This window comes from Gymnoscopelus microlampas (assembly GCF_963454915.1).
Source record: "Gymnoscopelus microlampas genome assembly, chromosome: 11".
NCBI classification, from domain to species: domain Eukaryota; kingdom Metazoa; phylum Chordata; class Actinopteri; order Myctophiformes; family Myctophidae; genus Gymnoscopelus; species Gymnoscopelus microlampas.
The window spans coordinates 36,797,162-36,811,291 of NC_139948.1; the positions used below are offsets into that span (position 1 = coordinate 36,797,162).

A 14,130-nucleotide genomic window follows, 5' to 3' on the forward strand; every position below is an offset into this window, starting at 1 on the left:
TAACTTATACGTCGTCTTAATGGCAAAAACAATGTATTTTCAACTGAAAAAAGTGTTGACGCTTAAACGTTTTTTTGTTTTTGTTGACAAGTTACGCATCATTTTCGTTTTACACCATTGCCGTTCAACAGAGTATGAATTAGGCTCAAGGCCCACATAGCTGCATCCCGAAGCTGCTCTTAAAAACCACACCATTATGCACACCCTGCTCTCCACCCTGGCTAGGATGTGTGGCGTTGAGAGACGGCGCAAGCAGCCCATACTATGAAATATTCAGGGAATCCAGCTGGGTTTCCACTGCATACATAATCATTCTCATTTCTCTGCACACGACTGATATGGAAAACACGGGTGTGCCGCGCAGACACAACACCGGAGCACACGGAGTGGAGTTAGGTGAGGGCGAACGACCCGACCGACAGCGTAGCACTGTACATTAGCTGTAATATCTTCCACACATCGGGAGAGATGCTCCTTAAACGTAGTCAGTATATCACTGCTCAGCTCACAGCACATTGCTCTATCCCAGTCTGTCTTTTCTCTCTCTCCTCCTGCATGCATCCCCTTTTTCACTCTGGCCTCTCTGCCCCCCCCCCCCCCCCCCCAAAAAAAGAACCCTCCCCCCCTCGGCACCCCCCTATTCTCCCACTCCCCCCCCTCCCCCCTCTGTTCTCCATTTCAGTCGAGTTCTCCATGTGAGCCGCAATCCCTCATGCTGTCAGCCCCCCCCCTCTCTCCCTCTCTCTGTAGACAGACAGGATTAGCATTTTAATTGCATCAGCTCCCTTGGGTATTCTCAGCCTTTCACTGGGAGAGAGCAAGGGAGCGAGAGAGAGCGAGAGCGAGAGAAAGAGAGAGAGAGAGAGAGAGAGAGAGAGAGGAGAAGAAAAAAGGTAAGAGGAGAGAGCGGGTGGAAGGAGAACCAAGGAGAATTGAAAAAAAAAGCGAGTCACATGAGATGTGTGTGTGAGAGCAAGCGAGAGAGGAGAGAAAGAGAGAGAGAGGGGCACTACAGAAATATACAGAATTCAGAGTGCAGAAGTGCCAGAGAGCGAGAGGGGGAAAAAAGATAGGACTGTGAAAACATCAGAGGTTTTCCTTTCATTACAGGCACAGAATTCAGATAAAGAGAACGGGTCAGAGACAGAGAGAGATGTTTTTTTTTTTCATAATAGAAATATGCGACATAAATATGCAAATTTGCCATGGAAAATCGCTGTACAAATAAATCTCAACCACACCACTAAAGAATATGATAAGTAAACACATTGGCTGTGGCTGCATTGGCCTTAAATTCATAGCCAGATGGATATAAACAAGGGTGGATGATACAACATTGGTCAGCAAAAAAAGACAGCTGGGTACAAACCACCTTAAAAAAACAAAAACAAAACTACAGCTGCACCATGTCAAAACAAGAAAAAAAATAAGTTAACTCTTCACAGTGAATTAAGTTTCTTTGATGTACCTAGAAGAGAAATATTTTTGGAGCATTGGAGACAGATTCTGAATCCACAGGTTGAAACTATCCTCCAGGCAACAGTAGGGTTTCAAACTGACAACATTGACAACAGTGAATGTTCACCAACCAATGGTGAATACAAAGTTATTTTGAGAAACAATGATACTGGGATAAATTATCTTAAGGGCTTCACTCCAACATAATAACTAGCATAGCTAACGTTATGCTAAACTGGTTTATGCAGGTAGTTAGCCAATGTTTAAAGGGAGTAGCTCTCCCCAAAAATTACTCACAAATGAGTAATTCTTTGGGTGAACTACTCCTTTAACAGCAAACACAAGATAATATGAACTGGCCAACAGCCAACCGGATGTGTCCAAGGGTTTTGGCTCGTCTCCTAGCAACATGAGAGCATACAACATGAAAGCATTTGGATTAAACCCATCTATACCATACTGTGTCTGCCTGTAGTCACAAAGATCTACTGCAGGGGGATAATCCCTCCTCCGTCTTGATAATAAATGATCATGAAGGTCTGAATAATGTGGTTGCAGACGACAAGGTGGCTTTTACTCAAGGACAACAGGTGGAATTTGACTTCATGCCTGAGCCTGGTTGGATGTAATCAGATTTATGTGTTTCACAACTCCTGTGAGCTACCAACTGTACAGATAAATGGTCGCCGCGGGCGGGATAATAATGTCTCATTTACACTCGTTTGTGCATCGTGTCGTGCGCTACAAACAGACGATCTACAAGCTCACAAACGCGTAGAAGCACAACGTGTTATTGTCAAAATCAGGCTTAAAGGGATAGTTCACCCCCAAAATGACTTTTTTTCTATCGATTAGTCACCCCATGGAGACTTGAATTCATGGATATATATATATATTTTTTGTCACATTCCTAATTTGATGACCGGCAGCGGCTCCGGTAGGAGACACAAAGAGTCTCCTTTGCGTCTCCTACTGGAACCGCTGCCTACCGGTCCACTGGTCATCAGATTATTGGCTTTGGAATGCGACGAAAACAAAAAAATATCCATGAATTCAAGTCTCCATGGGGTGACTCCATGTGTGCATCTTCACAGATGGCCCCAAAAAACATTCAGAGAGACGGCAACTTTACCTTCAAACCGAGAGGTTCGTTCAGGTTCCATATGCCCAAATTAGAGGTTTGTTTCTCTGACCGGACCAGAGAGCAGACCAGCCAGGGGATTGGGTAGGAGTTTCCCTCCATTTTCCTTCAGGCCTGAGTCAGGCCAGTCTCTCAGAGTATATGCAGTATATACAGTATATACAGTACATACAGTATAGCGATTTATTTGGGGGGTGGGGGTTACACTATTTGGTGTGATAATCATAATGTTATACAGGTATAGTATAGTTATATATATATTAGTTATATATATTTCATATTACAGCATAAATTCAAAAACAATTACACAATGAAATAAACAATCAACATGGTCCCATAAATGCAGCAATGGGACAGGCCTGTGCCAGGCTCAGACTGTGCACGGGTTCTGGTAGTCGTTCTTTTGGGCCCAATCTAAGCTCTAGCCTGAACATCTGCTTTTGATTTTTAACAATGAATTGGAAACTTGGGATGACTACCTTATGAAATGGTATTGAAATTAACTAATGTAAGTTGCATTTCACACACTATTGCATTTGACAACAAACTTTTAAAAAAAGGGTAGTGTGCATACACTTACATTTTCTCCCATTGGGTTTTGAGGACACTCACTAATCCTCTCCTGTGACTACCTTTATTTTCAAATTTGAGGATTGAAAAGAAATGTTGATTGTCAATAAACACAAAGGGAACAAGTCTTAACAGAGTACAGATTCTATCTTTCTCAGTCTGTCCTGCATCTGTTTACCAGATCGGCTGTGCGTGCTCTACTTTTTGAAGACAACAAACATACCCCATACAGCTCAGATATCTTGTTTCAATTTGGAAACGGTAACTGGAACTAAAAGGTCATACCAAGCATTATTTTCTACTAAAGTGTAAGGCTAACTTGTGTCTATCTTATCAAACAAATACGTTTATGATTTTTTAATCATGAACACTGGAAAATTCAGCCCTAGTTTTGTGAAGGACAACTTTAATGTTTCAATTCCATATCGCAGCTTAAAAGAGGAAGCATTCGGAGGGACAGTTTCTCACATACTTAAAGAAATAGAACTTGAAGCTTAACCAATAGACATTGGCAAACGTGTGCCGTGAATTTGACTCAGGAATAATTATAGACCCATTCTACCTCAAATATGTTTTATTGTGCAGGACAAGGACAGTGAACTTGATAAGCACAATCCATATGTCCATTCCTTCTTTAAGCAGCTCACACTAATCAGCATCTGTTTGGCTATATCCCCACAACCTTGTCGTTGCATGCATCCTCCTGCACGCACACGCGTGCACGAGTAGTGAGCAGTCAGGGTAAACACAGTGTGACCTGATTAAGACATGAATTGTAGAACTCACACCTTGGGCAAACACTTCAATCCAACACATCATTAATCAGCCCTTAATTAACAGCAGAGATCGAGACCGGAGCAGTGACTGTTGCGTACCCACTTTTAGGGTATGAACACACAGCAGTCAGTCACGCACACACAAATACACATCGGTTTATACTGAGATGGTCTCTGATAAAATGGGATCACTGACTGCACATGGAAAATGCACAAGTCTTATCTTATCCGTGTGGTGTCAGTTCACCGACACAACAATCCAGCACACTATCAAACTCTTCCATCAGATAATTATCTTTTTGATAAGACCCTTTCTTTAGATGAAGTTTCCTCAAATTATATATGGTCTTCCCCCAAACAAATATAATATTTAATGAACGGTTAACTCTGTGTGTGTGTGTGTGTGTGTGTGTGTGTGTGTGTGTGTGTGTGTGTGTGTGTGTGTGTGTGTGTGTGTGTGTGTGTGTATAAAAATAAATAAAGATTATTATTTACCAAAAACTGTATATACAATATAAAGTGTATATTATGACATAAAAATCATCAACAATAATTTTCATTTATATATTTTGAACCTACACCTAGTCCAACCTAGGCTACAGTAACTATTCAGAAATTGCTACCAAATCTGAAACAAAAACAAAAACTGTTAACTAACTGAAACACACATGGCAATATCATTTTGCAAGGCAAGAGAATCTAGCTTGGAGTGAAGATGAGCTACTAGCAGAGGTGACTCGTATTCTGCGGTTAGTCGAGCGCGTGTACCTGAATTTGTAAAGCCATCGACATCCCTAGTAAGTAAAGCCTGAGACAGAGGAAATGGAAGTGTGTAATTTCATAGTCAGGAAGAGGATAAGGTTTGTTAGGATCTCCCCCCCAGTCCCTAGCTATCCTCATCCCTCCAACTCTCATCAGGCCAGCTGCCTCCTGTGCTCATTAGCACAGACTCTTAAGGAGCTCCTAAAGACTTTGTGAAAAATGAACGCTCATTTGAGAGGTCGTTAATTTGCACTGTTATGCAAATTAGGTGGCAATTAAGCAATAGATCAGAAGAGCAGCACACATTTATAACAAGTGAACAAGCATTATGACACAGTCAGATGTTACCGGAGAGAGCTGGGGCAACAGATTTACTCTGTACAAGACAAGTCCAGCATACATCCTCCGAATCTATCAACTATTTTAGGAACACAGTCCTGATGCCTATGCAGTGCAGTCCAAATGTGAGGAACATTCTACCAGCAGTCACGCTGTTTAATACAGGGCTTAATTGTTCAATCTGTTCAATTTAGTTCAATATAAAAAATCGTAATATATATATTTTTTAAGTGCTTCTCGATTATTCGATTAATTTGGTTAGAGGTTCTACTTCTAAATGTCGGTTTTGAAATATATTTTATATATATATTTTCGGTTAATTTCCCAGCCCTATGTTAAAGAATGCAGAATTAATTACTGTCTGCTAGTTCTACGTGCAGACAGTTTCGTGAAACACGTCTGGAGGTATTACCAGCTCCCTTTGGAGAATTGCCAACCCATGTTGTTGTGCTCTTCTGTCAAGCCAAGACCGTGTCGACATTTTCCTTCTTTCCCTTTTGTGTTTTCTTGTGGTAAAACATTGCCCTGGCATACGTTGGCAGTCGTTGGTCATAGTTTCGATGCACAATGTGACAGCTAGACTCATCAACTTACGCAGTCTGACAATGTGGATAATCACAAGTATAACTTTTTTCCCCAAACATTGCATGCATGTTGACATGCAATACACATATAAGACGGCCAAAAATGTACAGTGTGCAATATACAGATATATAAGCTCACAACGAGTCACAAATGTTACGCATTGCGAGCTTGTAGATCTGCTATTTACTGAGCACGACACCGGCACGCAACTAAGTATAACTGAGGCTTTTGGTAACACAAGCACATAGAACAGAGGCCACATACAGAGACAGGCCGACAGAAACAGCAGCAGCTCTTCACAACTCATCCTCTAGACAAGTGATAAGGCTGTGTTGTATGTGTGTTCACACCTTTGCGTGAGACATACAGCTTATTCTAGATTAGCGTCTAGCCCGAATACGTCAGTCCTCTGGTGTCATCCATCTAGACTGGCTCCATGACCAAGATCTCCAGAGGCTTAGAATGACAGTGGGGTCCCCCGGTGTCTTCAATAACCCCAAACATGCTCTGGATCCTGGGATGGCTTGTGTTTGGCCCCCACCCCTCACCCCGCCACCAGCCCTGATATCTCCATCACCCCATTGCGTGGCATGGCATGGTGTGAAATATACAAACATACTGTCTGGGACTGCAATGTGCCGTGCTACAGAGGGGTGGAAGGCTCCCATCAATTGTAATTAATCCTTAATTAGTCAGGATTAGGAGCTGTGCTATGACACTCTTAAACCCCCCACCACCAAACTAATGCAATCCAGCTGAGGCCACATTTACATATCTTTAATTAAAGAGACGTTGGTTGCCTTTAAAGCTAAAGCTCAAAGCAGTGTGAGAGGCAGAGACATGCTGAGAGGCAGGGCCGATGAGATGAAGAGGTAGGCGTCAGCCTCGGACCTTCACAGCTCTGCGGGTGATCGTGGAACCATACTGATGGGTCACTCAGTAGAACATGAATTACAGTATGTGCAGCTACTGCAAGAAATAAGAATACATCACTTTGTCTTGTTCCCTTGCTTTTCTACTTTACAATTATTTTTCATTTCAATACATTTTTCTGAATATTTACTGCTCAGTTTAGTCAATTTTTTTAATTCCGTGATTTATTAAGAAAAGTGTGTTGCAAACAAATTATTATTATCATTATTATTACATGACACAATTCAATATGAAAAACACCAACAGTGAGTCCAAACATGTTTTTTACTATGTCAAGTCATTTAGTACTATTAGCGCTAGGGTTTCAGCTACATACACAATATTAGAATGTAAAAAAGTATTGAAATTATTATGTTTTGTCCACACTCTGCCCTTAGTGAATCCTATCCAAACCAAAATCATAATGCGGTGCACTTAAGCAAAGTAATACCACAGTCATACCCATCCTAAAATCCACTCGTTACAGCCATACAAAATTTCCATCCCCAACATACAGAGGCCCAATTCCTACAGGAATAATACCACATGGGAAAAGCAGTCAGCCCACACACCATTAGGCCTGAGCTAAGGGTTGGGGTGCTCCTGCCTCCCCAGTTGGAGGGCTTGTGTTGGGGCTGGGGGGAAGGGGTGTCTGTCAGGGCCAGGGGTCTGTGTGATATTAGCCGTCTGCCAATCTGGCTTCGGGAATGGACACCGAGTAATTACTGCTGCTCTTACTGCCTCATCAATCTCCCTCTATCGGTCCAGCGCCCCCCCCCCCCCCCCCCGCACCCCCCCCCCCCCCCCACTCTATCTTTTTTCATTCTCTTCTGCAAAGGAGGAGAGGAGAAACACGGCTTGAGTGGCAGGGCACCACAAACCACAACAGAGATGCCTGCAAAAGCAATGAAATGACCCAGCTCTACTGCATAAAGATTGAATGTAAATAGAAAGGAGACGTGTATGAACTCACTGATATATACCGCTCTGGGATTTTGCCATGTAAGAAGCTTGGATGACGGTGTACCTCTGTACAGTGGGGGAACACTTGATCAAATTATAGGCACTTCCTGTAGTTCTATCTAGAGTCTAGATTCTAGACCCTCCATGATGCAACTAGACCCGTCTTCTTCTTCGTCTGTCTGCCAGGGCTGGTAATGTCTCAAACTATATTTTTATCCTTCTGAAACCTCTTACCGCTCTTCAGTTAACAGGCACAGCAGGCTTTCCCTCGTAAAACTATATAATAAAAGTCTGAGGTTTCCAACAACTCATAAAATTTTACGCCTGAGCTCAAAATGAAGCTCTTTGAAAATGAATAATAATTAACATGCTTTAATACAGCTCGTCATTCACTGGGACTTCAGGCCCTTTACACTATCAAAGCCAGGATGGCTGAGGCTCCTGGCTTTGATAGAGTAAAGGGCAGATAAAGTCGTATTTACACATGGCGATAAAATGTACAATTCGACCCACAATTAGCCCATCCCAACGGTTTGGCCAGATTTAGAGCAGTCAGGGCATGATGGTCGCCTCTGATTATTGTGTGATGTAGGGCCCTATGATTTTTGCAATGCAGAAAATATGGCATCGGGATTAAAAAAAAGAAGATTTCATATATCAAAAGACATAAATGGAATTTGGAGATTATAATAATCTCATGCAGGTTATCACCAAAGGAAGAGGTCATGTGTGTGCAAGATTTCAGATGGAGGTGCAGTAGAGTCTTGTTGATCCTGCTGCAATGTTCACTACACGTTCTGGTGGTTCTCAACCTTTTCAGGCCGTGACCCCCCCAAAATAATCATATTTGAACTGGGAACCCCCCCCCCCCACTCGGTTCCACAGATAAATATTGTGAAAATAGCAGATCTACAACGTTGGCTACTTTCTTTTTTTTGCCTCTTTCTTATATTAATTGACAATGTGGCAAATGTTTGACCAGTTTTTTATAGTATAGTTTGTTGGTTACTTTTGATGCAGTAATGGTCTTTTCTCTCTTTTTTTTGTAATTAAAAAGGTCTTAAAGTCCTTCAATTGTCACTTCATTGTCAACTGGGGACCCACCCTAAAATCATGTGGGGACTCCCCTGGGGGTCCCGACCTACAGGTTGAGAACCACTGCTGTAGAGCAAAGATTTTCTACCAATTAACAACGCACTGCTGTGAAACATCTCCTTATTGATCACAAGTTCCCAACTTGTTAGCTTTATCACTGTAACAACCTTCATCAAGGTGCCTTTTGTTAAAACTCACACAGAGGCTCTAATGTGGGTTTTAAAATGATAATTAGATTCCAATGGTGTTGCCAATTTCAGTGTTTGTTGACTTTGAACAAGCAAATGTCAGCTACAGTATGTTACTCTTAGCAGCACTTGTTTTTTTTACAGCTGCAACTCACTAAACAAAAGTCAAAGAACACAGCATGTGAGCTTTTCCATGTTATTCCTACATGTAAGACAGTGACACTTAACACTTATATCCTATATCCTATGTTGACCGGGGTCCCCCAGGGTTCTAACCGGGGCGAAAGCATGCTGATTTTCATCCAATTCTAAACTACACAATTATAATAAAACTTGTTTGTAATGTTTTTATACCTAGGTCAGAAAATGTTACAATAAATACATATTCTACAAAGACTTGCAGGAAGCACCATGTTTCTGTTTGCGTGACAATCAAAAGTTACTGCTACTGTACAAGAGGTTCCATTCTGTATGACAGACAGCTATTGGGTAAAGCAAGTCTAATTCAATCATGAAATGAGATCTAAAAATGGCCAAAAGAGAAAGTCACACATAAGATTCACTCATCCCTTTTAAACCCTATACTTAGTTGACCGAGGTCCCCCAGGGCTCGATCCTTGCCCCCTCTCCTTTTTTCCCCCTCTACACCAAATCTCTTTGCCGAAAAAAGACGATCTAAAAGCTCACAATGCATCTTGTTGCAACACATTTTAAGCTTGTAGATTGTCTATTTTCAACAAAATGTTCTCCCCAGAATAGGGACGCCAGGGTTCAAGTGGTTAAGTGTACATTCACTACGACCAGAAATTATATGGAAGAGAAACATCTACCCAGTCTCATGTCCTATGATATTATACTGATATGTAACATACATAAACAAAACCATTTGAAAATATGGAAAAAGGGTCTGTGAGAAAATCCATGCTTATTTTTCCGGGGATATGAGCATATTCAACTAAAGTTGTGCTCAGTTGGAAATAAAAGTTCAGGAAAACAGTGTATGAGTTCCAAAACTATTCACTTCTCTTGTAGACAATGCAGTGATATAGAGTCAAGAAATAAGAATCCGTATTTTCTGGGTTTCTTGTTTAAGGTAAAACTGTCTAAGGAAAGGGGCAATTAATTACAAGTTATTTACTCAGTTAAGTTACTTATAGTTTGCCCAACTAACCTTAAAAGCGTCTCTTACCGGAATTGTTCTTGTTTGTTGCCAAAGCTTGCTATACAAGCTTTAAATAGCTGTCTGGCATTTTTTTACGTTTTTAAGTTGACTGAACTTGATTTCGACAAAGCCTTGACCTGAAAGGTTTCAGGAAATAATAGGTATATTTTGGTTACATGCTGCCACATTTTCCTTCATCGTAATAATCGGATTTGGAAAAATTCCAAAAATAGTGGAGTTGGATGATAGAAAGATAACGATTGACAGATCCAGTGTGGTAATTTGTCAAATAACTTGTCAACAATGACAAAAGAAGAGGAGAAATACCTAAGAAAAAAAAAGAAAAGAAGAACACCACCAAACCAAATCAAAAACTTCTGCCTGAGAAGAACTGCAGTGGCTTTTGAAAGATTTTGGCATAAGCTGTCCCACTGCACCAAGAGCTATTTTTACAGCAAATACCCATGAGAGTGAGGGGGAAAAGAACTCGAGCTGAAGCAAAGCCATTGTCTCTTCAACTTTGATCATTTGCCTCTCTCCCTCCAAGTGCCGAGGCTCACATTTTTTCCCGGAGATTCTTTGACAACGAATTAACAAAACTGAAAAATTCAACGCAAATCAAGGTCATGTTTAAATGTGAAAGCTCAGGACAACACAAGCACTGTAGCAGAGTAGTGGAAAAGGAGAGAGAGAGAGGGGGGGGGGTTGCTGGCATTTGCGCAGAACATTTCCTTTACAATGAAAACAATCTAACCAACTGCAGCACTCAGAGGAATTCACCTCCCCTCCCCCACTCCCCCGCCACCATTACATTACCATATCAAAGCCCCGAGTTCAGAGCAAGTCTTCTCTTTCAAGAACGGGAGTGAGGCAAAGGGGTGGAGGGGGGGTGGGACAAGACCGAAGCAGCAGGAGTAGACCCAAGACCGAGGTTGCTTTTATCCCTTGTTCAATGTGTGTGTGTGTTTGCCTTGAGAGGCTGTATTCCTGGGGGGGGGGGGGGGGGTATCTGCAGAGATACTACTGATTGAGCCTTCCATGAGTGGCACAGCAGAAGTCAATTCACATTCCAGAGGCACATAATGGAGCCTGCAGGGGGTCTACTGGGGAAGCAGAGAAATGTCAGGTACATACATGGTGCTGCTAGGAGGGTACCACATGGCAGGCGGCTAGGATCTCCACACACACACACACACACACACACACACACACACACACACACACTCAGCCTTTATGGCTGGCATATTCATCCGCAAAGCAAGGAAACACCCACCTCTGTCAACCTCGAAATTTGGTGGAAGATAGTGACATTAACATCATCATACCGACAAGTGTGGTTTTTGTTTTCTTTCTCTCTCTCTGGCCTGTGTCTGTGCACTCATAGGCCCTTTCTCTCGTTTGCGGGGAGAGTAAAGTGAAAAATCAAAGTGAATGGCATTAGGGTAAATAAGACCACTGGTTGCCTGGGAAACAAGGTACCCTACCCCACTCGCTCAAGCCTACCCTTTACTTTGCTCCAATCACAGGAGAGCAATAATGCATTATTGACAGGAGGGTCACAACTGGAACCAGTGCTGCACTTTCAAATTGTATTTTGAACCGGAGAGATTTGCTGTGAGAGGATACAGAGGAAAGATGTAGAGAGGTCTGGAGAGTGGGAGAGAATTCCAAAACCCCTCCCCATTCACACTACCATAACCATCAATCTGCCATCTACTCCTGCCCTCCGCCTTTGAACCATACTAGAAATCTGTCAGCTAGCTGACTGGAATAGCTAACAAGATAAGAATAAGCATCTAGTGTACTCTGAATAAGGCTTCTATGCAAGTGTTCATTTGAGATTTTACTTCACATCCAATAGTCAATCTATGAGCGTAATTAGAAATACATCATTTGCCAACATTCCAAGACAAGTTCAAATCGCTCTACATAAGAACAAAAGCATTCAACTGATGCCAAAATTCATTATCACCAATAAACTATCTTAAAATTATCCAACATTGTTTCTGGTTCATTAAACAAAGTGATTAAAAAGTTATTCAACTGTGTTGATGTATTAACAGAAAAACGTAATAACAGCTGCATCCTTGTGCATGTTCACTGTCCACTCGCTATTCACTTTCAGCAAGGGACTGTTTGTCTGTTTCTTAATCAAGGTTGGGTAGAATTGACAATTTGATGAATTTTGTTATTTTTTTTGTTATTCATTGGAAATAGACCGAGAAGTAAAACTAACCATCTGTCCCCACTGCAGGTTATATTTCCCCATTCATCTGGTTCTCCATGCCCAAATGAACACAACATGGTTGTATAAACAATCAAGCAGTATTTTCTATTAGCCATAGCTCTGTTTCAATGGGGTTAAGTCAAATAAGATTAGTCTGAGTTGTCAGCGTGAAGTCTCGATATAGGTCTAACATAGTTCAAGTTTCTAAAATTACGCGGCCAAACCCAAAACTATATACAGGAATAATTAAGGAGGATAAGCTTGACCTGATGATACAGTTTCAATCCCCTGCAGCTAAATCAGTGCTACAACCAATGGGATCGATAAATAATCAATAAAGTTCACTTCAAGGCCAATGAAAGATCAACCTGGCATCAAGGAATCCATTAGAGGAGCAAAGCAGCCACTGATACACTGTATCTAAACACTGACAAGCAAGCTGAGCAGACTGTGAGAATACAAAGAGAGCAAGAGAAGAAGAGACTCACCCGTCTTCTCTTTGATCTCACAGAGAACACTGAAGAGGGCTGGCTTCATTCTGTGACAGTTCAGGGCATGTTTCCTACAAGAGAGCAGAGAACAGAAGAGAGGGAGAGAGATAGAGGGGAAAGCAGGATTAGGATAAACAGATCTCCATTACAAGGCATTCTATTTTAAAAAATATATATAAGGCAGGTAGAAGTAGTCGTTGATTCAAATAGTGGTAGTTTTGTGGTATGTGGTAGTTTTCCACAATTAATACTAAGAATGATGCATTTGCTTGGCAATCATATAAAGCCTTATGATATCGCATCATGTTCAAGAGCAGAGGGAAACATAATAAGAAGAGCACAAAATAGCATTAGTATTTAATATCTAGATGCCTTTGGCAGCACAAAAGCATCCCCATTGCTAAGTAATGTTAACATTTGGACATGTTCTAGGGTGGTGTACAGTATGTGCTGATGTTTAGCCACAAGTACAACATAATTGTGCGTCTGGTTCCACAGTCAATAAAAAGTAATCCAACTTTGTGCCCTTTACAGAAAGATGTAATCTACAGTCCAGTTCATGGCAAACTGATGGGACATTAGATCTAATTAAATCAAATTTTGTAAAAAAATAGCCTCAAGGCAAAAATAAATAGTATTCATACACAGAGAGGGGATACACAGACACACGCACAAGTTACTACACACAAACAAATAAATGTTCACAATCACAACTACAGCACATGCCAGAGCCTAGGGTGACACATTAGTAATTCCATAACCACTCAAAACTCTATATAATTAGTTGACCGGGGCCCTCCAGGAGTCTATACTATACCATTTTTTTGCCCTTTACATTTGACGAAATTAGCCGATCCACAAGCTCACAATGCGACCCATTGTGAGCTTGTATTTCAAATATTTTCACCAAATAAAATCAAATGACTGCATAGTAAAGACATCACAGAGCACGGCAGAACGGCTGCACACAAATTACGAAATTACGAATCATTGCAAGTCTGTAACATTGTAACTCACATTGACACATAAAACCACACATAACAAGAGAACCATGACGTATTTCTAATTTGCGTGGTCTGTAAACTTGAGTCTATAAAAGCCTACACAAAAAGGCATGCGCAGATATTCTGTGGATATATCAATATTGTTACCAGTTACAAGAAGCACATGAAAGGGCAATGCCAGCATCCAAAATGTTTATTACATTATAATTTTGAGCCATGATTGAAAAAGGAACACAAGAATTCATGCACAACAAACAATTCAAGTTGTTTAAACGAATACAACGAGTTTACAAAGCCTTCTAATTCAGTCTATTTTTAGACTGTCTTCTATCCAAAACACATCACCAGAAACACATTACAGACAATCACAGATGAGTATGATAAGGCTACGCCTGACCTCAACATCAAGTCCAGTTGTGTGCGGCCAGCGCGGCGTGTGGTGCGTTTAAGGACTGTA

The 14,130-nt window shown here is 41.3% G+C and overlaps 1 protein-coding gene across 4 annotated transcripts in view; it reads right to left on the reverse strand.

Moving 5' to 3' along the window:
* Nucleotides 1-14,130, reverse strand: part of pbx4 (pre-B-cell leukemia transcription factor 4) — a 34,992-nt gene that overhangs the window by 13,752 nt on the left and 7,110 nt on the right. For all 4 annotated transcript variants that reach the window (XM_084073071.1, XM_084073072.1, XM_084073070.1 and 1 more), the window contains one exon: nt 12,667-12,740. In XM_084073071.1, the coding sequence (XP_083929197.1) occupies nt 12,667-12,740 (74 nt within the window). The remainder of the gene's footprint in view (nt 1-12,666; nt 12,741-14,130) is intronic.